Raw genomic sequence first — 23,844 nt, 5'->3', positions numbered from 1 at the left:
GTCCCTGAAACACTGCCCCTTTCTACCATCCTTGAGTGTCCAGTCTCCATGTCCAAAAACAAGCTTTGCTGCTTATTGATGATGCAGATAGGTCCTTACAGTGATAGACAGATACAGTCAGTGATAGTTTCATTCCTCAGGATGTTTTTACATACACATTCCCTGGTTCACCTAGAGGGGACCCCAATCTGCTGCAAAGATCTCTGGGGCAGGGGCTGGTTTATTTGCATAAAGCAGCACACGCACACACTTAAGGTTCCATGTAAATATCCAATAGTAAATAACTGCTGCTCTCCAGAACTGACCAGATCCATGTTAACGTGTAACAGGTACAGACTGCAGTTCCATAGTAGCGTTATATTATTAAAGGCCTAGATTACAATGATCTGTAGAAAGAATTTTGAGTTTAAATGACCATAACTGGTCAGGAACTTGATTTTATGTCTCCTGCGAAAGACAGTATCTCTAGCAGTGTGGACCCGCCTGCCTCCAATACCCTGTTGGGCATCGGTTCAACAGTGGCTCAGAGGGAAGGAATTTCACTTACTGCATAACCATCACAACTCCCCATAGAACCTAGGAGTTCCCAGAATATCTCCTGTCCACATAGTGACCCTGCTTAGCTTACAAGATATAAATGGATCCCAGCACAAGGGGCATAACCTGAAGACCAGCATCACAGGTCAGACTTCACTCTCAATCTATTAAAAACTCTGCTCAGAAACACCCCATAACTCATGCCCATGTGAGCAGGCACAGAATCTGTCCCGTATGATCTGTTGGGGGCCAATTCCATTACACCAGCCATCTCAGGTAGCAAATGGGGTGAGGATTCCATTAGAATGACTCCCCTTCCCCTCAGTTCAATAAGGCCAAAGCTCCTTGTGCAGCAACAAAACTGGATTAGCACAGCAGATCCTCTTAATCCTCTCCAGAAACAACAAAAAGGCACCAGTAAAATACATACAGCAAAGCTATTCATACAAGCAATTGTAACCTGAGCTGGTCTTAGATAAGCTACCCTTTGTCTGTCTTCACCTCTTGTTATAGTTGTGGGACGAACTTCAATTCTCAGCCCCTGAGAGCAGAAGCAAGTCAGGTCTTTAATGCACCATGCGCACATAATCGCGCTCTAGGCAAAAATAATTTGGATGCTCCAGTTGAGTTCCCTGCATTTTTCATAGATATTTGATGCTCCAAGGGACCACTGATGGCAAATGCATGAGCCGTTTCCTTAGGATGTGGGTCCTTATGCACCAGACCGTCTACTGACTCCTTCACGATGATCCTGCAATTATAGGACGAGGTTATGCATTTCAATAGGTATTGTTCTGTTAGATGTAAGTAGGAAAGTTGTAACCATGCATCCAGCAAGAATTAAGCTGAGCTGCAAATCGGCTCTGGAAGCCACATAGAACAAAGAAAGTAGAGGTTAAATTCTTTCTACCGAATTCCACCCTTGTTCCATATGGTCAGAAGTTCTCTCTCCAGCTTTACATATCCATAATAATAATTATAGACATCGGTGGAGGTTTTCCGCCTTATAAGTACAGTATTAATACTTACTGAAAGATCCAATTTGAAATGTCAATGGCATAAAAAAAAAAAAAACATTGCAAGCCTACTTCATTCTAAACACAGAGAGATTCAAGAGCATGTGTTGTTGAGCATGCCGGGGGCAAACACTGGTTTGTGAAATTTCTTGGTCTGAGCTTTATAAAAATTTCCAAGAAAAGGATAAAAGCAAGAACAGCCAAGAAAGGTGTCAGAATGGGGTCGAGAGAAAATTCTATGCTAGTTAGTGTTGTGGGGCCATTGACTTCCATGGTGCTACACTGATGGACATCAGTTGAGGTTCCAGTCCATACACTGGTTTGCTAGTAATGAAAGATGTGAAGGCTAGGAACAAATGCCCATTCCACGGTAGTCATAATCTTTGCTGATCCTGGATAGTCTTCAGCACTAAGGGAAGAGTGGGTCTAGGAAATTCACCAGTAGCTGGAACAAAGCAGCCTAATAGTCTGGAGAAGCACCCGTTCTGTTTGGTCTATCTGTAGGGTGAGAAGATGCGTTAGGTAAAACAGCCTGAGGACTCTGGAGGGAAAAGCAATAGGGCAAGATGTACATAGCAAAATCTCCCTGAGGGAACATACCTTTGCTATCTATAGTGCTCCTCACTGTAATAGCGCTAAGCATTGAGGGGCCTGATGTGCCGTCACCAGGAAATCAGTGGACCATGGAACTTAAATTGGATATGCAAGTGAACTTCGGTATGGTGAGGGAACATTCATTTCCTTGATACAACTGGACTTATACTATTTGGGATACAGTTACTGGTTTTGGCAGAATCAAGGTGGCACATGCTAATTGCTCGCCCATGGACAGGGCTACTAGAGAGACTTGGCTATCAAATGAAGGAACAGGGACAGTGGACCTGCAGAGCGGTGGAATTTAAAGCTCTTATGTGACCCAGATTGGACAATGGGACAAAACTGAATCCAGTGAGCTGATGTCCTGAAGGCCAAGCCATAGCTCCCATAATCTATTGCACACGAACACTAAGAAGAGCTCCAACTAAAACTGCTATTACACTTTGTAGGATCTCCTAACAGTGGAGGAAAAAGAGGAGTCTACGAAAATGGAGTACTGACGCACAGTACATTGCTGGCAAATGCATGTTATCCACTCATGACCTTGTGGAGTGATTTTATTTCCTTATATGGGCCTGCTGTTCTCTGCACTCTCCTGTTCAATATCTATTGTTCTGCTGGCATTGCATTCCAGGAATGAAGATACAGAGAGAACAAAACAATTCCACATGCTCTTTTAGGGGAGCTAACACCACTCTGAACGTGGAGAGGGATGGCTTAGAAATGACTGACTTCCATGCCAAGCATTGATGGATTTCACTGCAGACATTTATTTGAACAGGGCAGTGCAAGTTGATAAGAATGCTTCCCAGCCTCTCCCAAAATTGCTTTCTTTTTCCAATGGCGATTATAGTCAAAGGACCTTTTTAACCAGTCCAAGGCAGCATGGAGTGAAAATGCTGACATTCATTCCAAACAGAATCTGCTCTGCTTAAAGATGCAGGAAGTTGTCAGAGGCATTTTTACAAGTTATCTTTCCAGACCTCTTACAAAGCAAAGGATGTATATTTTCACCTTTCAAACAATCTGCAGTTTTTCAAGCCATCACTTAGCATGTGTGCATTGTTTTTAAACTACCCTCCGCCTTGAGGCAACAAGATCCAGGGGTCAGAACAGGAGCCTGCCAGACTGAGCTTCTTGATTTTTACTCCCCAATGTCAGAACGTGTAATTTATTCTCTCTGAGCCTCAACTTCCTCATCTCTAAAATGAGGACAGTGACACCAACATCTGTAAAGTGCTTTCAGAGATCCCCAGAAGAGAGGCATCATGCAAGTTGTGACGTGCTTTCAGAGATCCCCAGAAGAGAGGCATCATGCAAGTTGTGACGTTGAGTGTAATATAATATCTCATTGAAAGGTGACAGGGCCAGAAAGAGTTAATTAACTCACAAACTGACCTGACCTATGGCCGAACTTTAGAGACTAGTTAGGAAGATATGTCAATGAATAGAGCTTTGAAATGCAAGCCTGTATTGTTAGAGATAGAAGGGTAGATGTTTGCTCAGGTCTTGTGATGTAAGCAAACAAGTCTTGTCTATTGCTATAGCTTTGATTCAAAGATCAAAAAAGGAGATTAACATTTAGGAAGACACTTCAGTGAAATAGTATTATTGTCAATAGGTCTCTTTGAAGGTGGTGACAACCTGTATTTGAACCGTTTAATGGATAAATTACCCTGTACTAATGGCCATGATGTTTAGGAGAAGGAAAGTTAAGCCTATTGTTTTCTCAGGCCGAAAGGCTGCTGGAAATGTATAAAAACCTTGGGACATGATCCTTCTTCATCTCAGATTTGCTTTGGGCTTCAAGAGGAGGAAACCTTAAGCCATAAGGATTTAGGTCCCCAGTCACTGACTGGAGTCACCCTGAATATGGACATTGGACCATAACTTATGGACTACTTCTAAACGGACGTTTGGCAATTACAAGCTCAGCTCTGCTACGTAACTGAACCTCAGGAATTGAATTCAAGTCTGTCTGTATATTGATCTTTTAACCAACACGCTCTCTTTTTTTTAATAAATTGTAGTTTAGTTAATAAGAATTGACTATAAGCGTGTATTTTGGGTAAGATCTAAGTTAGCATTTGACCTGGGTCTGGGGCTTGGTCCTTTGGGGTCAGGAGAACCTTTTCTTTTATATCATGTAATAAGATTTTCAGAATTTATCATCCTATGTGTGTCTGGAGGGAGGCCTGAGGTTGGGTACTAAGGGAACTGCATTGTTTGGACTGCTGAGTAACCAGGGAGGTGCTATAGAAGCTGTTTTGGGCTGGCTTGGTAAATTTAAGTATTGGAATATCCACCAGCTTCTGGGATTTGTCTGCCCTGTTCTGTTTGCAGTTCACCCTGAGTGACCTCAGCTGGCTCCCGTGGGCAGCACTGCCCCACAAGTGCTGTGTATTATTATACCTAGAGACACAAAATATTAATGCGGGCTACATCCAGGGCAAACAATCTGAATATGGGAGTACAAAGAAAACCTTACTACCCATGGTATTTATATGGCTCCCATTATCTCAGTATTTGAGCCCCTCACAATCTTTTCACGTATTTATCCTCTACACCCCTGAGAGATAAGAAGTGCTATTCCAGTTTTTACAGATGGGGAACTTGCCCACTGACCCCTGGTTCCCCCATGTCCTAGGCTAGCACCTTAACCTCTGGACCACCAAGGAATCTGAGAACAATGGATAGAGCAAAGGGCCAGAACCTATCATGATAACAGTTATGCCAGAATGTGCCCTTTTAATCTTTATAAACGACAGGAGAAACCAGCACCTTTGTCTCCTAGCACAGCACCATATTAAATAGATATAACTGGAATTTTAAAGCATTGTCTCAAAACCCCATCTGGACTCCCAAATTGTTACCGGACTGGTTAATAGTTCCAGCTGTATTTTTAATATATGTATCCTTTGTTCTGTAAAGTCTTGTATTGCTTTTATATTTGGAAGTTTTGCCATGCAATTGAATGCCATGAACCTGCTTTATTCAGATTTATACAAGCTATGTGGGAAATCAGAAAGTAGCACAACTCTCCAAGAACAATCAGTAACACAAACAAAAGAAGGTAAGTGTTTAAAGGGTTTTATTATTTAACATTACTCTTAGAATATACTTCCAGCTATGCCAAGAAAAATAGAAACATTGAAGTGGTATTTTTCTGGGAAAGATACAAAAGTTCATTGTAAAGATTTCCATCCTTTTCCAATGGTGGCCCTCTACTTCCATTAAAACATGTCCGAAACATGCCAAACCTTACTCACCTGTAGCACCATAGTGTCGATGTTGCCTAGCTCAACAGAAGGGGGTTTTCTGTCCGTGTGCAGAATCCACCACCCTGAGCAGTGCTAGTTAGGTCGACTAAAGAATTCTCCCATCAACACAGCTGCGTTTACACTGGGGATTAGGTCACCTTAACCTAATTTTTCACACCCCTGAGCAACATAGAGAGGTCCATCTAAATTTTAGCTGTAAACAAGAGCTCAGACAACTGAAATCTCTAATCATTTTTGACAATTTGGGCCCCAATGTGTTGCACATCTTCACAGGCTGTTGGTTCCTTGGGACCAGTATTTTGCTATGGCACATTTCCTTAGACACTAGACTTTTTTTAAAAAAAAAAAACCATTTGTACATGGCACATTCCTATTAGACTTTAAATAAATAAAAGCCAACAAAAGAGGAGCTGCATACTTCTTTATGTCCCTGGCTACGATGCAGGCAAGTACACTGCCACTTTCATCAGGACAACCCACCCACATGCCCACCTTTGAGTCAAAAACCACCCACTCGTAGAGCTGAGCACACAGTTCCTTTCCCAGTGGCTGGTTGGGCTTCGGCCTTGTCCCAGGTTCACTATATCCAACTGCGTAGGAAGCCATTAATGATGTTTTTCAAAGAGTGATGGAGCACAAGCAGTGCCATGGTCTATAATTAGGCATCCAAGCACTTTACAGAGGACGTACTTAAGGAAGAAATGGTTGAGAGAATTTTATATGTGATACTTTGTCCAACAAAGATTATAAAGGCAGAGAGAAAACTATTTACCAGCCTTGGGGGAGAAATCAAATTCATTTCATCCAGTTATAACTGCAGCAGATGTTCACTATTTGTGTGTGTGCCTGTTACATTATAGTTTTTAACCAACCTGAACGTTTAAACAAACAAGACAAAAAAAAAAATCAAATGATTCCACTAAAAGGATTAGCTTCTTATTTCGTCCATCTACTCCTGGAACAGGCCTTAGTACCAGATAGGTCAAAGGCCATGCTTAAAAATTTTAAATGTCATCATGTAAACAAGTTAACGGATCTCTAAGTGTTCCTCTAGAGCTTGCTCCCAGCTACTGCTTTCTATATGGCTTAGCATAGAAAGAGAATTACAAGATATGGATACAATTAAGTTTTCTGATGCAAAACCTGGTGCAGACAGCTTACCTCCACAGTAAACTAGATATTTCCCACCAGGGTAGCCCATCTGTTATTCTCCTCCAAAGCCGAAAGCTACTGAAAGGAGTGACATTTCCAAACCGCCCAGGGATCGTGGGGAGAGATTCAGTTCATTTCTTCTGGAAGAAGCCCATGATGGAGACTTGTTTGTTGGCTTTGCTGGCTGTGGCTGCCCCTTTCTTCAGGCCCTTCCGATCCTCCTTGGGTTCTTTCTTCACAGCTGCCGTGGACTGACTGTGTGCAGCTGGCAGCTTGGACTTGATGAATTCCTCTTCACTATCTGAACAGGATTCGCTCTCATAAACCTTTTCAGTCACTGGAAAGAGAACGTGGCAGGAGTGGTTAAGCCTTTGCTCAGAACAGCTGCAACCAACCAAGCAGTACATTCAGGGAACCAATGAGGATGTACGAGAGGCACACAACACAAGGACAGTTAAAATTAATAGCATCCTGGCTCTGCAGTTTTCAGGTATGCAAGTGGGACAATTTGGAGACTCTGCCTTGGTTCAGTGTATGAATTCTTGTTGATGCTACAAAGTTGTTATAGAATTGTTGCATCAGGGAATGCCTCTATGTGGATGCGGAATGTACCAGTTGCTGATACAGATGGCAATATATACCCCCCTACCAAACAGATTCAGAGCAGAAGTCACAAGATGCAGAGTAAGGATCCTGGACACCCCAGAGGATTCTGCCCAAGCCCAAAGACCTCTCCGGAGTGGGGAGGAGCAGGAGACAGGGAAATGCATATAGGCGCATTTGTTATTTTGTACAGGTCCTGTGTATGAGTCCAGCGGAGGGCAACAAAAATGATTAGGGGACTGTAACACATGACTTATGAGGAGAGGCTGAGGGAACTGGGGATGTTTAGTCTTCAGAAGAGAAGAATGAGGGGGGATTTGATAGCTGCTTTCAACTTCCTGAAAGGGGGTTCCAAAGAGGATGGCTCTAGACTGTTCTCAGTGGTAGCAGATGGCAGAACAAGGAGTAATGGTCTCAAGTTGCAGTGGGGGAGATTTAGGTTGGATATTAGGAAAAACTTTTTCACTATGAGGGTGGTGAAACACTGGAATGCGTTACCTAGGGAGGTGGTGGAATCTCCTTCCCTAGAAGTTTTTAAGGTCAGGCTTGACAAAGCTCTGGCTGGGATGATTTAGTTGGGGATCGGTCCTGCTTCGAGCAGGGGATTGGACTAGATGACCTCCTGAGGTCCCTTCCAACCCTGATATTCTATGAGGTAAACTAGAAGTCTCACACCTTTGGTGGCATTCTGGGGAACAGGCAAGAGCTGCTGAGGAGGCTTGGGGGAGATGACTCCGGTTTCAAAGGCCAATTGCCTTGGTCCTGGAGTCCACACTGCCAAAAAGGGAGTCAGGCACAAGATTTGCTCCTGGAGCGCGTGCCTAGAGGCCTAAAGCCAAGCTACACTCTACCCAGCCCCAGCAAATTAAGGGCACGTGGAATTCAGCATTTGGATCCCCTCACAGCAGTCTGGTGAGTGTCCAGCAGAGGGCACTCAACCAGATTCATGATGTCAAGTTACGACAATGTCAGCAAGGCAGAGGCCAAAAACAAAAGAACTAGCTGGGATAGCTCCCATTGACACAGTAACAATACCTAGCTTTTATGCAGTGCTCTTCACCCACTGATCTCAAAGCACTTAGAGGCAGCATGTATCATTGTCCCCATTTTACTGATGGGGAAACAGAGGCCAGAGGTGGAATGACTTGTTCAAGGTCTCTCATCAGATCACAGAGCTGGGAATAAAACCCAGGGCTCCTGAGTCCCAGTCCAGTGCTCTTATCGACTGGGCTAGACTGCCTCCATCACTTTTAAGATGAATGGAGTGAGATTACGTAGTGAAAGATGGCACATTAACAGCTGTAGAGGATTATGTCCTCTCTTCTACCTAGGGCCTTATGCAGTGCCCATCTCCTTGGTATCTGAGTGCATAGTCCGCCAGACAGCAGGCTCCCCACCCAAGCCCTTCAGCCCAGTTGGGTGGGACTGCCTCCCTGGTGAGAGGGCAGTTCAGTTGCCAAATCTTCTCACTGCATAGACCCTACAACAGGGAGGGTGCCAAGTACACTGAAGATTTTTGCAACAAGGACGATTGTCCACTAGGGACTAGATTGCAGACACCAATTCATCTTTCACAGAACACACAGCAGCCATCAGAGAGTAACGGCTTTCAGTAACTACTGACCAGGACTGAATCTGAGTCGTTACCCAAGTACGGAAAGGTTCAACAGCCCAATCCGAATCCCATCCACTCCCACAACAGCATTGCTAGGGCAACCTTTTCCACCAATGCTTACAAAAAACTTGATACACAGATGGTCTGATTTTCCAAGCTCTTGAGCATGACATTGCACCCCATATTCTTCACAGTGATATTATGATAAGATTATGACATAATCATCATGTATTTTATGCAAGGCATGTGAGGTGTCATTGAAAAGGTTATGATTTGCTGACTATGATTATCCTGTTTGTATGCATGCATCGTTTTTGTATCTGAAGTTATGAATATTGACTATGTATCCGTATTTCCAATGTAGTTACACCTGGGTAACGCCCACTAGACAAGATGGTTTCATTCTAGACAGTGGATGGGGAAGGGCCTATTCAGGGTAATGGACCATTAGGAAAACAATAGGCCTTAGAAGAAGCTTATCTCCCCCTGGGAAGCCTTCCTGAGGATGCTACAGACAGCCTCTGAGTAATGGCTGCTATGACTCTACAAAGACATGTGATGTGACCACATGTCTCTGGACTCCATCTTGCGATGTTAGTGTTTTTCCACAGACCGGTCTGGGAGCTAAGCTACGAAACAAAGGGCTCCCGCCATATGTAAAAGCTATATAAGGCAGGGAGTGACATCATCTGGTGTTCTTCGCTACCCACCAAGACGACTCCTGGAAACACCTGAGGAAAAAAGATTGAACTGGGGAAAGGGCTGGACCCAGACAAAAGGGATTTTTAGCCTGTGAATGGAACACCTGTGGATTCCAAGCTGCAAAGCAAGTGCAGCTTGCCCCTTAAGAATCTGCAGCCTGTTTGTATCATCTCTTAGGGTGAGAATCTGCTATTCATATCCAATCTATTTAGTATCTTAAGCTTAGTTTGCGTTTTTTGTTTATTTGTTAGGCAATCTGCTTTGAGGTGTTTGCTATCACTTAAAATCTATCTTTTGTAGTTAAACTTATTTTTGCTTTATCTAAACCAGTGTGTGGGAATCATAACTTAGGGGCAGAAGGCTGTTGCATATTCCTCTCCACACTGAGAGAGGGGGCAAATTTTATGAGCTTACGCTGTACACTTCCCTGTGCACAATACGGTATAGTTTTGGGTTTATACTCCAGAGGGGGGATGTGCCTGAGGAGCTGGTTGTTGCCCTAGCTGTCGCCTTTGTATGCAGGGCCTGGTCAAAGCACTTGCATGTAACTGCAACTGGGTGTGGCCCTACCTGTATGTATGTGGTGAGAGTGCAGGCTGTAGCCTGGAGGGCTTTGCAGCTTGTCAGAGCAGTACAGTGTAAGAGGGAGCCCATGCTGGTGAGTCAGGGGGCTCAGTGGTATCCCAGTTCCAGGTGGCACCCCGGGGGGAACCCATCATACTGAGCACCTGAAGGTCCACTGACTTGATTTGGATGCTGTTGTGATGATGGTTATATGTATGCCTAGATAGAGAGCGCTTGGTGCTTCTGAAATTCAGATGACGAGCTCGTTTTTTTTACATAACGCCTCTCTGAAAGTTTTTACAAGCTAGGGAGAGACACAAATTAAACCTAGATGGTTGAGTTTTTCTACAGAGAGAGTAAATAGCTGGCATTTCAAAGCAGTACTGGAAAGGGTTCATTTAGTAACCAACCAATCATTGAATGAGTATTACTTAGTGGGATTCCCCCCCTTTCAGTGCTGTCATAGTGTTTAATGATGGAGTCTTTAGGTCTATAAAACAATGCTTACTAAAATGGATCTGGACCCAACTCCACTGATGGCAACCATCAACATCCACAAGTAAACACTGATCCACCAGCTTCCAATGCAGCGTTCTGGTATGTTTCTAGTAAACCATTTTTTCTTTAGCAACTCTACTCTTTTTTTTGCAGGGGTCTGAACTTCACTTCTGGAAAATTGGCTTTTAGTTGTACCAGCTAAATCAAATGAGGTCTTCTACACAATCCGTGGCTGTAAGGAGAAACCATTTAGCACCAGTCCCTGTGGTACTAAACCCTGCTCCTCTGTGTCATTAGTCAGTCAAACAGGGACTCTAAACATAAGCCAGTTTCTCTCTACAATCAATTAGCTTTTCAACAAGCAGCCTTAAGAGGCCGATATTCCTGGCCGACTCACTCCCCACCTTTGCTCTTAGCATGAATTATCCTCGGAGGTTAAACTATCCTATCTGTGTGCAATCATTTATTGAGGGTTTCCATTAGGCCCAAGCTGTAAGAGACTGTCTGTAGGACAGAGAATCTAGCATTTAGCTGAACGTTTTTCTTTGCTAGGTTGTCTTGCGTTTTTGTAGTAGCCAGTGCACATTTCAAGTGCTGCTTTTCCATGGTAAACAGGAATTGAAACACTCTCACAGGCCTGGACCAGGCCCAATACCTGGAGGAGTTTACTAAATCTGAAAGTGTCCCACTGTGACATTAGCAACCGATCTCATAAGAAGCAGAGTTAAGTAAGACTTGGTCCACATACAGTTTTTGAACCAGTAACACTCTTTTGGTTAGGGGTGTGATTATTAATTAACAACGGAAAGTTACAGTAGTAGTAACCCCTGGTGTGGACACAGTAATAACGGTATCCAGGTATCTTAAACCAGTATGAGCGACTCTCCTTCCTTTCAGGGATGCAGGTCTCATATACACAGGAAAGTTATTTTTTTGTATAATTTAAGGTGTGAATTTAAACCACTATAGTTATACCAAAATAGCCCACCATGTAGACATTCTTATTCCAGCATAAAAGTGCCTTTTTTCAGTTTAGCTTGGGTCACTTGGAAAGGTGTTTAAGCTAAACCTAAAATAAAGCCACTCTTATACTGGAGTAAGAGTGTCCCCCTGGGGGATCAGAACTATAGAACTACAGCTGTGCACCTGTTAAAACATTCCCCATGCAGACAAGCCCTGAGCTATATGAGCAGAAGTACCTTTATACCAGTATAACTGCATCCACACTGGGGTGGTAACGGTGATGGGAGGAGGTTGTAGAACTTCGGCTATGTCAGCATGGTTAAAAAACTATACAACATTTGTGATTAGACGAGCCTTTAGATTAAGGACCTGATCCTAGGAGATGGTGAGCACCCACAATTCCCGCTGACTTCAACTAGGTGCTGCAGGTGCTTAGTTTTTTGATTTGCTTTACAATCACCAGTTTCTAGTTGTAGTAGTTCTCGGGAAAGTGGCACTAAAACCATGGAGACACTCAAGGGAGGGTATATAGCAGGATGATATTCCAAACAATGAGATTGGAAGATCCAATATCTTGGCTCTGATCTAGGCAGCTTTAACGCATTTTTAAAAGGTGAAAAATCCCATAATTCAAATGATACAAATATTTGATATCAGCCCAGGAGCTTTGCAAGACCGTAGGATTATCAGGCCCACATGGGGCAGGGGGAGAGACGGGATGAAATGGGGACACAGCAAGTTCTGGACCACAGACTGGTGCAAATTTTTGGTACATACAGTAGTATTTCCTTCTTACCCAATTCTTCAGCATCATAGCCCCATCTGACTCTGTCCTTGCTACTCTGAGCCTTTTCCAAGTGCACCACAGGGGCCTTATTTTCCCCTTCATAAAACTGTAGTGGATATTAATTTGTAAACCAAAGGTCTGCCTGTTTCACAAGAGACCATTTAAACCCATGGTCCAGTGGGGGAAAAAGGCAAGCTTCCCAGTACTGGCACATTTGGAAAAGGCTGAATAGAAAAAGGAATGCAGAATTCTTTGCTGGAAATAAAAGCTTTAATGTTCATTATGGCGAGGTCTGGATGCAGACCTTATTAAAACCACTAGCTGTGGAGCAAGGTTTTCATTTTCCTTCCAAAACACCCCATCATGTCAACAAGCAATTCTCAACAAATCCGCTTCCCTCTGACAAAAACCTAGTACTAGAGCCTTTAGCTACTATTGAAGCCAGTTACTTTCCTGGTAGCTTTAGCTTTCTTTAAAGGAGATATAAAACACAGGACCTGATCCCTCTCCTGGAATAAGCCAAGCTCCCTGGATTCCATTCAAATCAAGAGGAGTTGAGGACACTCAGTATCTTGTAGGATCAGGCACACATTGTGCTTAGTATAAATAATGCTTCCACCAGTTTTTCAAATTTAAAGAACTTTATAAACATTACCTAAATCTTATAACACTCTTGCAAGGTAGGGAAATAGGTGCCTTGCTCAAAATCACCAAATGAATCAGAGCTGGGTTAGAATTTAAACATTCCTGGCTCCCAGATCTGTGCTCAGACTTGCCTCCTTCCAAGGGCAAGAGAACACAGGACTGCTAGGAACAAAGGACTTGCTTTTTAGAGTTTTAAATCCCAAATCCCCAACATGCTGCTTGTTGCTCTTACCCAGTTTATTTGGGGTATTCTGCATTATATTGAGGGCCAGATTCATTGGTATAACCCAGCTGTTCTGGACCATTCTATCTGCTTTGTGTCACCAATGAATCTAAGGATTTTTTTTTTTTTTTTTAATAAAAAGGTATGCATTTTTGAAAAGGAGGGAAAGTGCTAGTGCTGGTTATAATGGTAGGAAAGAGGGAACAAAAGAAAATATTCAAAAAGTTTTCGATTGAGAGTGAGACAGTCAATGACAACTCCACTCCACCCTCCTCTGACAGAGGGACAGTTACAGTGCAGGAAAGTGGAGTTGGAATCCTCAGAGCTCAAGAAAAGAAGAATAAAGTGATACTGTGGGGCCCTTCCCTGGATAGGTTTGGTCTGTAAAACTTGCAAAAAACCCCAGTGACTTCAATAAAGTGAGCCCCTACGTGTGGGTGCGGGAGAACGCTAGCTATTCTTACCCATGCAGCCTTCATCATCCACAAATGTTTTGGATTTCAGCACGCGCTTCCGTTTCCGCTTCTTCCCTCCTGTCGAAGCCTGAAGGGTATCACAAGGGACCAAGAGTTAAGGCAGGGTGTGTGTAGAGAGCTTCTATGGGCACGATCACCAAGAGGCAAACGTTGTCCGTCTCATTATCAAAGTCAAGTCTGACCAACTATCCGCCCTGCCCCAGCACACCCTACAGCCCTGCTTCTGCAAACACCCTGGATTTCTTCATTTTATCAAGACAAAAACATATATAAATGCAAGTTGTCATCATAATGTGCCATTACCTCAGTGGTTTCTGGTTCTAGTTCAATCTTCAGTGCAGGCTCTGGAGAAGGCAAGGGGGGGGTAGCTTCTTGAGGCGTGGGAGATACTGAGACATCTGCCAAGAAAAAAAGAGCTGGACATAGTGATGGCATTTGGGACAGTGCCCCCATATTGGCTTGCAGCATTTCCCATGGCATTTGTTAAGCACATTTAGCCCTTGCCTGTAAAGCTGTTGTCTTATTAAAGTCAGGGCAAAATGTTCCAAGTTGCATGCCTAAAGTCAGGCATCTAAGTCCAGGTTTAGGCCCCAAGTGACTGGTTAAATTGTCAAAGGTGCTGCAGACCCCCAATTCTCAATGGCTTCAAACTGCAAATGGAACAAAACCTGATGCTGTGCTACCTTCCGGAGCCTGTGGAGAGCAGCCGCAGCAGCATTGGTGCTTCCCATACCTTTGCCAGACAGAAGCCAACAAGGTTTGCAGTCGTGTAAGAGATGAGGGTGCGGCAGAGGGAGAGAGATGTGAGGGGGCTGTGAGTTCAGTGCAGGGCAATGGGGAGAAGTGCCTTACATCACTCCAGAGGCACCGTTCTGACTAGCTTACATGGCTATAAGAAGAGTCCTCTTCAGCCCAAGTGAAAGTTGCTACCATGTGAGGCTTCAAACCTGGGGAGAGGCAGTAGTGGGGGGAAAACTTCCTCCTCCAACCTACTGCTTAATAAGAACAATGGAAGTGTTGGCAGGGGGGACACAGTTCCTGCTGGGCTCCACCTCCTCCCTGCTTCTGCTGGCTGTAGAGCCGCGTGCATACTGTAGGTGTAACATGAATTCTGGATCTGTAACTATCCCAACCGATTAGGTCAGCGTTAAGAGTTCTGACTGTGCCAGGCGTGTGGCCAGCTGACCATCATAGGGTAAGCAGGGCTCAAGTGAAACAGTTGGCTGCCAATACTAAATAATAAATTACCTTCTTCAAACCAGGACTCAGTCTCATAACTACTCCGGTGACCGAGACACAAACACAAACAGTGAGCAGGATCACATGACTCGGTATTTCACCTTGCTGCAAATAGTCGATATGTGGCAGGTGTCATGCAAACACTAGAACCTAATGTGACGAAGTGGGAACTCTCTTAATGTTTTCCACGAACGGTATGAGTGCCCCAGTTTCCCCCTATGTGTTGCACAAGTATCTAGATGATGCGACAAGGGTGGGTGATTGTGGCAGAGACCCCTCGAGGATAGGTCTGACTGCCACATAGTTCCCTGGGCCCAGTCAATAGCCAGACACACTGTATCCTGGCAACTGATGGCCAGGGTCCATCTTCTGCAAGGAGCCAGCCGAAGGAGTTGGAGACCAAAGAGAGATGCCCGGGAAAGAGACGGAGGATGGGTAACTGGGCATGACTGAGGGAGGGCTGCTGGAAGCTGGGCAGTCTTCTGGTGTGGGACTCAGGTGGATCCAGAGCCCTGCCTCTCCCTCCCGCCCCGCCCCCCCGATGGACTTTGCTGAACCTTCTTACTTTCTCTGCTAACAAGAACTGTTTATGCTGTATTCCAGATGACTAATAAACCCTTCTGTTTTACAGCGCTGGCTGAGAGTCACTGCTGACTGGGAAGCTGGGGGTGCATGGCCGCTTAAGGGGGCACGTAAGGCTTTCCCAGGTGTCCTATTCAGGTGGAGTCGCTGTGGGGAACTCATGGCGTGAAACGCATGCTGAACACTCTGAGGTCAGACCCAGGAGGCAATGAAGCCAAGCAGGCTCGCCCTTGTGAGTGTGTGCCCTGCGGGGTGCCACCCTACAGGAGGGTTCTGTCTGAACTTCATTCAGAGCGGTTCCAGAGCACCGAGCCTCTTCACCCGTGACACCTAATCACTGATCTTTTCTGCAGGTGCTACCTGCCGAGAGAGACAAAGCTCGCTACTAGCCTTTCCCAGGTGAAAAGTTGCAGACAGTTTCAAATTCTCCTCATTTGCAATTATTCTGAAAGTAACTACGGTCTGGAAAACTCCTCTGCAAGGCTTGAAACATTCACTGAAGGCTAGCCAGAGGACTAAACCTGCTAGCATAAGAACGACCATACTGGGTCAGACCAAAGGTCCATCTAGCTCAGTATCCTGTCTTCCCACAGTGCCCAATGTCAGGTGCCCCATAGGGAATGAACAGACAGGTAATCATCAAGTGATCCATCCCGTCGCCCATTCCCAGCTTCTGGCAAATAGAGGCTAGGGACACCATCCCTGCCCCTCCTGGCTAATAGCCACTGATGGACCTAACCTCCAGGAAATTATCTAGCTCTTTTTTGAACCCTATTATAGTCTTGGCCTTCATCCTCTGGCAAAGAGTTCCACAGGTTAACTGTGCGTTGTGTGAAGAAATACTTCCTTTTGTTTATTTTAAACCTGCTGCCTATTAATTTCATTTGGTGACCCTAGTTCTTATGTGATGAGAAGGAGTAAATAACACTTCCTTATTTACTTTCTTCACACCAGTCATGATTTTATAGACTTCAATCATATCCCCCCTTAGTCATCCCTTTTCCAAGCCTAAAAGTCCCAGTCTTATTAATATCTTCTCATATGGAAGCCATTCCATACCCCTAATTATTTTTGTTGCCCTTTTCTGAACCTTTTCCAATTCCAATATATCTTTTTTGAGATAGGGCGACCACATCTGCACACAGTATTCAAGATGTGGGAGTACCATCGATTTATATAGTGGCAGTATGATATTTTCTGTCATCTTATCTATCCCTTTCTTAATGATTCCCAACATGGTTAGCTTTTTTGATTGCCGCTACACATTGAGTGAATGTTTTCAGCTGATTTAGACCCCAGCGTTTTATATGTATAGTTGGGATTATGTTTTCCAATGTGCATTACTTCGCATTTATCAACAGTGAGTTTCATCTGCCATTTTCTTGCCCAGTCACCAGTTTTGAGAGATCCCTTTGTAGCTCTTCCCAGTCTGCTTTGGATTTATCTTGAGTAGTTTTGTATCATCTGCAAATTTTGCCATGTCACTCTTTACCCCTTTTTCCAGATCATTTATCAATATGTTGAATAGGACTGGTCCCAGTACAGACCCCTGGGGGACACCACTATTTACCTCTCTCCATTCTGAAAACTGACCATTTATTCCTACCGTTTGTTTCCTATCTTTTAACAAGTTACCAATGCATGAGAGGAACTTCCCTCTTATCCCATAACAGCTTACTTTGCTTAAGAGCCTTTGGTGAGGAACATTGTCACAGGCTCTCTGAAAAGGTAAGTACACTATATCCACTGGATCCCCCTTGTCCACATGCTTGTTGACCCTCTCAAAGAATTCTAGTAGATTGGTGAGTCATGATTTCCCTTTACAAAAACCATGTTTACTCTTCCCCTACAAATAACCTTCAGTATATGCCTAACGATTCTGTTCTTTACTATAGTTTCAACCAGTGTGCCCGGTACTGAACTCAGGCTTACTAGTCTCTAATTGCCAGGATCACCTCTGGAGCCCTTTAAAAATTGGCTTCTCATTAGCTATCCTCCAGTCATCTGGTACAGAAGCGGATTTAAATGATAGGTTACAAGCCACAGTTGGTAGTTCTGCAATTTCACATTTGAGTTGCTTCAGAACTCATGTGTGAATATCATCTGGTCCTAGTATTTTATTACCTGTTTAATTGATCAATTTGTTCCAAAGCCGCCTCTAATGACACCTCAATCTGGGACAGTTCCTCAGATCTGTCACCTAAAAAGAATGGCTCAGGTTTGGGAATCTCCCTCACATCCTCAGCTGTGAAGACCGATGCAAAGAATTCATTTAGTTTCTCCGCAATGGCCTTATCGTCCTTGAGTACTCCTTTAGCATCTCAATCGTTCAATGGCCCCACTGGTTGTTTAGCAAGCTTCCTGCTTCTGATGTACTTTAAAATTGTTTTGCTATTACTTTTTGAGTCTTTGGCTGTTCTTCAAATTCTTTTTTGGCCTTCCTAATTATATTTTTACACTTCACTTGCCAGAGTTTATGCTGCTTTCTATTTTCCTCACTAGGATTTAACTTCCACTTTTTAAAAGGATGCCTTGTTGCCTCTCACTGCTTCTTTTACTTTGTTGTTTAGCCATGGTGGCACTTTTTTGGTTCTCTCAGTATGTGTTTTAATTTGGGGTATATATTTAAGTTGAGCCTCTATTATGGTGTCTTGATTCTACGCTTTCTTTCACATATAGTGCCACTGCCCCACCAGCACAACCTGTTCTGTCCTTCCGATATATTTTGTATTCTGGTATTACTGTGTCCCATTGATTATCCTCATTCCACCAAGTTTCTGTCATGCCTATGTGACGTTGCACTCTACATGATTTTATGAAAATATGCTAATGAGTGTGAATATAATGTAACTGGAATATGCTTCATGCAAAAGGTCTCTTGTAAGGTATCATTAAAAATCTTATAATCTACTGAGTGTGGTCATCCTATTTGTATGTACGTATCATTCTTGTGCCTGAAACTAGAAATATGAAATATAACTCTAAGGGCCTATTGTAGTTATGCAAAGTGTGGGCCATTAATGATGGTTTGAAATCTTGATGGCTCCCATCAACCAGGACAATTGACTGTGGATGGCGCTGTTTGCAGGCAGGCCTTCCTGTGAGTCAGGCTGGGAGGAATGAAGGCTTGCGATCTCACAGGACATGTGACCATGTCACCTGGTACTGAAATCCATCTTAAACCTGGTGCTTTTCCATTTAGAAGGAAGGGTGGGGACGCAGAGAGACAAAAAGATTCCCTCCTTGTGCCAAAGCTATATAAGGGGGTGGAACAGAACAAAGGGAGCGGCAGTCATGAGAAATCCCCTAGCTACCACCTAAGCTGGAACAAGGGCTGTACCAGGGGAAAGGATTGTGCTCAGACTAGGAAGGCGTCCAGTCTGTGATAGAAGCTTATTGAAACATCTGAGGGTGAGATTTTATCTGTATTCAGTTTTCTTACTGTATTAGGCTTAGACTTGCATGTTTTATTTTATTTTGCTTGATAATTCACTTTGTTCTGTTCGTTATTACTTGGAACCACTTGAATCCACTTGTATTTAATAAAATCACTTTTTACTTACTAATTAACCCAGAGTATGTATTAATACCGGGGGGCGGCGGAGAGGGGAAAAACAGCTGTACATCTCTCTCTATCAGTGTTATAGAGGGTGAACAATTTATGAGTTTACCCTGTATAAGCTTTATGCAGGGTAAAACGGATTTATTTGGGGTTTGGACCCCATTGAGAGCTGGGCATCTGAGTGTTGGAGACAGGAACACTTAAGCTGTTTTCAGTTAAGCCTGAAGCTTTTAGGGGACATGGTTCAGACTTGAGTCTATGTTTGCAGCAGGCAAGCGTGTCTGGCTCAAACAAGGCAAGGTTCTGAAGTCCCAGGGGGAAAACGGGCTCAGAGTAGTCTCAACAGGTGGCAGTCCCCAAGGGGGTTTCTGTGATCCAACTTGTCACAGCCTATTATATCGATATCGTCATATACAAGGAACTCGAGTTCACCCATCTTATTATTTAAACTTCTAGCATTTTTATATAAGCACTTTAAAAAATTGTCACTTTTTAGCTGTCTGCCATTACATGATGTCATTGAATGGGATTCTTTTTCATTTGACTGTTTCTCATCAGATCCTACCTGTATTTTATCATCTTCCATCCTCTACTCCTTACTAGGACACAGAGAATTTCTATTAATAGATCCTCCCCTAAGGGATGTCTCTGTCTGAACCATGTATGTGCTCCTCCACACCTGTCGGCTTTCCCCCAGCTATTAATTTCAAAACTGCTGTATGACCTTATTAGTGTTTAGTGCCAGCAATCTGATTCCATTTTGGTTTAGGTAGAGCTCATGGTTCCTGTATAGGCTCCCCATTTCCCAAAAAGTTTCCCCAGTTCCTAATAAATCTAAACCCCTCCTCCCTATACCATTGTCTCATCCATGCATTCAGACCCTGCAGGTTTGCTTGTCTAACTGGCCCTGCGCGTGGAACTGGAAGCATTGCAGAGAATGCTCCCATGGAGGTCCTGGACTTCAATCTCTTACCTAGGAGCCTAAATTTGGTTAGGGGTGTGATCTGTTTCCTGATAGTTATACCAGTATAAAGGTGCCTTACACCAATGCAGTGTAATGCACTTCCTGAACTGCAGTAAGCTATACAGGTATAACTGCATCCACCCTAGCAAGGGTTTTGACACTTTAACTATACCGATAAAATCAAAGCAGCAACACTTTCTAGCCTAGACAACGCCTAATTTGACAAATTGATAACTACATCGCTCAAGTGAAAATCTTCTAAAACAATCAGGATACGAACAAGGCGGGAGCTTGGATTCACAAAGCACTGGAATCGATTATATTCTTGTTCTTATATTACACACACACTGAATGTTATGCATCTCTGCTGATGACACACTGCTCTTGTCCGAGTACTCCAATGAATTCCAGCCCCTCCTTGTTTTTAAATCAGATTTGATTGAGATGGTCTTTGCCTAAGCAATAGAGGTACCAGTCTTCTGGATTCAAAACTGACTCGGGTTGGCTACAATCAATTTAAGTAAACTGGGGCAAAAGGGGAAGAGAGGTAGCACTATGCTAAAACTATTTACAACATCTATGAGCTACATATTCAGAGACAGGATACTGGGCCAGATGAACCACTGGTGTGATCCTGTGTGGCAGTTCCTATATTTCTAATTTAATTAAGAGTCTGGTGGCGACATTCTTAGAGTAAAGAGACAACGAATAGAAAACTGAAAACAAAGGAAGGACAACTGAGGTAATTTACTAGAGCAGGGGTGGGCAATCTATGGCCCGCAAGCTCTGACCAGGGCGCTGGGTCGGGAACTGCACCACGCGGCTCGGCCCTGCTCCGGCCGGGGCACTGGGTCAGGGGCTGCACCACGCGGCTCCCGGAAGCTGCGGCATGGCCCCGCTCTGGCTCCTCTGTGCTCCAATGGCCCCCTCCAGCGCTTCAATGGGAACTGCAGGGGCAGCGCCTGCGGATGGGGTAGTGTGCAGAGCTGCCTGGCCGCACCTCCGCGTTGGAGCTGGAGAAGGGACATGCCCCTGCTTCCGGGAGCTGTTTGAGGTAAGCACCACTCGGAGCCTGCACCCCTGAGCCTCTCCCCACACCCCAACTCCTTGCCCCAGCCCTGATCTCCCTCCCGCTCTCCAAACCCTTCGATCCCAGCCCAGAGCACCCTCCTACACCCCAAACTCCTCATCCCCAGCTCCACCCCAGAGCCCGCACCCCCAACCAGAGCCCTCACCCCCCTCCCAATTTTGTGAGCACTCATGGCCCGCCATACAATTTCTATTCCCCGATGTGGCCCTCGAGCCAAAAAGTTTGCCTGCCCTGTGCTAGAGACACCCAGACAGGAAGAAGAGAACACATATACCCCTGGATCAAATTTTGAGGAAAGTGACAAGATAGTGTACCCAGAAGACCTAACTACCCAGAATATAATAATCCAGAGCAGAGATAGAATGGGAGAGACCAGAAGAACTCTAATGCAGAAGAGACGCAGAAGTGTTGGTGAACAGCAAATATGATGCACTTGCAATGCAATATAGCAGCAAAAAAGAGACCAATGGAACACTGGGTTGCACATGCACAGCAGTGGAATAGTCTCTTTCTTTGGGTCTGCTGGAAACTTGAAATAATGCATTCAGTTCTGGTCACTTTCTTACCAGAATGATATTGACAAATTGGAAGAAAATCATAGAAGAGCAATGAAAATGATCAGGTGGCTAGACAGGCTGATTTTAATCTTCCCTCATAAGAGCTTGGGAACTAAAGGGAAAGGCCAGATAACATGAAGATGTAAATACCAAGGAGGGTGAGCAGGGTTTTGCTGTGTTTTTTAAAACAGTGTACAAGGAGTTGTATTTAGGAATAATGTGACTAAATTAAGAAAGGGAAAATTAAGATGGAACATCAGGGAAAAGTCCCTGAGAGATTTAATCAGCCTGAGGAACAGCTTCACAAGGGAAGTGGTAGAAGTCCAATCATGTGGGACATCTAAAACTAGATTGGACAAAACGTGAACAAAGAAAGCAATTCTGCATTAGCAGGGAGATTGACAAAATAATCTAAGAGGTCTTTCCCATGTTTAACTTCTATGACAACCTCTATTCATTTTAGGAATGTTTCTCGAATACTGCACAGTATTTCTCATAAAGCAAATTCTCATTCTGTATTCCAATCCTTTTCCAATACAACCTAGTATCTGTTGTACCTTTTCTTGTTGTTGTGCACTGAATGATGGTTTCATTCATTTTTCAACAACCTCCGAATTCTTTTCCTGATCAGCTTGTTGAATGATTGTTTCATTTAACAAGCATTCCCCAGTTTGGTTCCCAATTATCTACATTGAACAGCATCTGTGACCTCCAATACCCAAATCCTTTGGAATCTGGCTGTGCTGTTCCTTGTTACAGGCCTCTATCTTGCAAAGTTCTGTGCATTCAGCTTCTATCAAAAAGTCAATGAGCATCAAGAACACTCAGCATGTTGCTGGGTCAGGCTGTATTGTTTTGCATCCCGTTTCTCTATTATCTGTATTCTTGAAAGTCTCACTTTTAGTATTGTCATCCAAACCATTTCTATAAACATTATGAATACTCAAGATCCTAAAAACTAACTCCTGGGGAACTTACAATTTACTAAGTGAACTGGTTATGACACTGAGGAGGGCACTATACCTTTCACAGGATATCAAAGAAACCACTTTGCACAAGTTAATGCAACTGGCAACATACTCGCCGAGGACAGAGCCAGGTCTGAGCTCAGCTACGGTAAGACCAAATTACTCGGGGCCTCCAGAATGTACACTGAGGTGGCTTGTGGCAAAAATATTGAAAAAAACTCAGACTGCAGCCACTTGCATGGATACTAGGCCCACAAATACTTCTCGGGTCTTCCAAATTATTCCCTCAACTGTTGACTTTAATAGCTTTGGGTGATGGTGTCACTTAGTAATATGGTCAAAACAAGAACCCCTGCCCCAGGTTTCCTTGGTTAGTTTCTTGTAATCACATCTTCTTACCTTCATCTTCACTGCTGTCAGACTGAGGTCGCTTGATTCGCCTCCTCTTTTTCTTCAGATTTTCATCCTCTTTCCCCTCGTTATCTGACATATCCACCCTCTTCGCTCTACTGGCACAAAGGAACAAATTGAACATGCTTCACCCCTCTGGTGTGCTTATAAAAAAAAATGACACAGATTTAGGCAACTACAATCTTCATAATTACAATCTTCAGATCACAAGGAAAGCAAGTACCTTGCAGACATCTCCAAAATGCACAATTAAGTACATAAGTGGATACACACGTGCACACATGTATGGACTTTTTTTTTTTTTTTAGGACCATCCTTCTCACCCAGTCCCAGCTCTTCATATGGCGAAAATTTCTCTAGCACCCCTCCAGTGCAGCATGCAGAGAGGTTTGTCTAGAACCTCATCTTGCTTGACCAAGGTAGCCTGGCAGGAGTGCATTACTGACCTCGTCACCACAGCTCAGCCTTCTAAGAACTAGTGTCCTAACAGACCCACTCAGAAGTTATTTTGATAGACTCCTTGCCACTGACTATGAGGTAGTGTCTCAGATTTCTGGAGCCATTTTTTAAAGACTTTTTTAATGTAATCGCATTTTGCTACTGGAAAAGTAAAACAGCTTCTTTCTTCTTTTAGAGCTGGCACGACATGCCAGACTAAAAGCCCTGGAGGCTGAAGGCCTCTGCATATTCATAGAACAGGTAAACCCAAGTAGCCTTCCCTACACTGCACTGCCAACGTGCAGTTTCCAGGCCCTTGGCTTCTCAAATGAGACGATCTACAAGGAAGCCAATTAGCAGCAGCTGTGACAGTG

The 23,844-nt window shown here is 43.9% G+C and overlaps 1 protein-coding gene across 2 annotated transcripts in view; it reads right to left on the bottom strand.

Moving 5' to 3' along the window:
• Nucleotides 1–5,251: 5,251 nt before the first annotated feature.
• Nucleotides 5,252–23,844, bottom strand: part of POLD3 (DNA polymerase delta 3, accessory subunit) — a 38,383-nt gene continuing 19,790 nt past the window's right edge. The window contains exons 9-12 of one of the 2 annotated variants that reach the window (XM_074954679.1): nt 23,021–23,130; nt 13,963–14,057; nt 13,648–13,726; nt 5,252–6,920 (exon numbers count right to left, since the gene is read on the bottom strand). In XM_074954679.1, the coding sequence (XP_074810780.1) occupies nt 6,715–6,920; nt 13,648–13,726; nt 13,963–14,057; nt 23,021–23,130 (490 nt within the window). In that variant the 3' untranslated portion in view covers nt 5,252–6,714. The remainder of the gene's footprint in view (nt 6,921–13,647; nt 13,727–13,962; nt 14,058–23,020; nt 23,131–23,844) is intronic. The other variant, XM_074954687.1, reaches the window with a different exon arrangement.

The sequence above is a fragment of the Natator depressus genome, chromosome 1 (genome assembly GCF_965152275.1).
Source record: "Natator depressus isolate rNatDep1 chromosome 1, rNatDep2.hap1, whole genome shotgun sequence".
Lineage (NCBI taxonomy): Eukaryota > Metazoa > Chordata > Testudines > Cheloniidae > Natator > Natator depressus.
The sequence above is the reverse complement of the archived record's forward strand: the minus strand, read 5'-3'. Positions and strand labels throughout refer to the sequence as shown.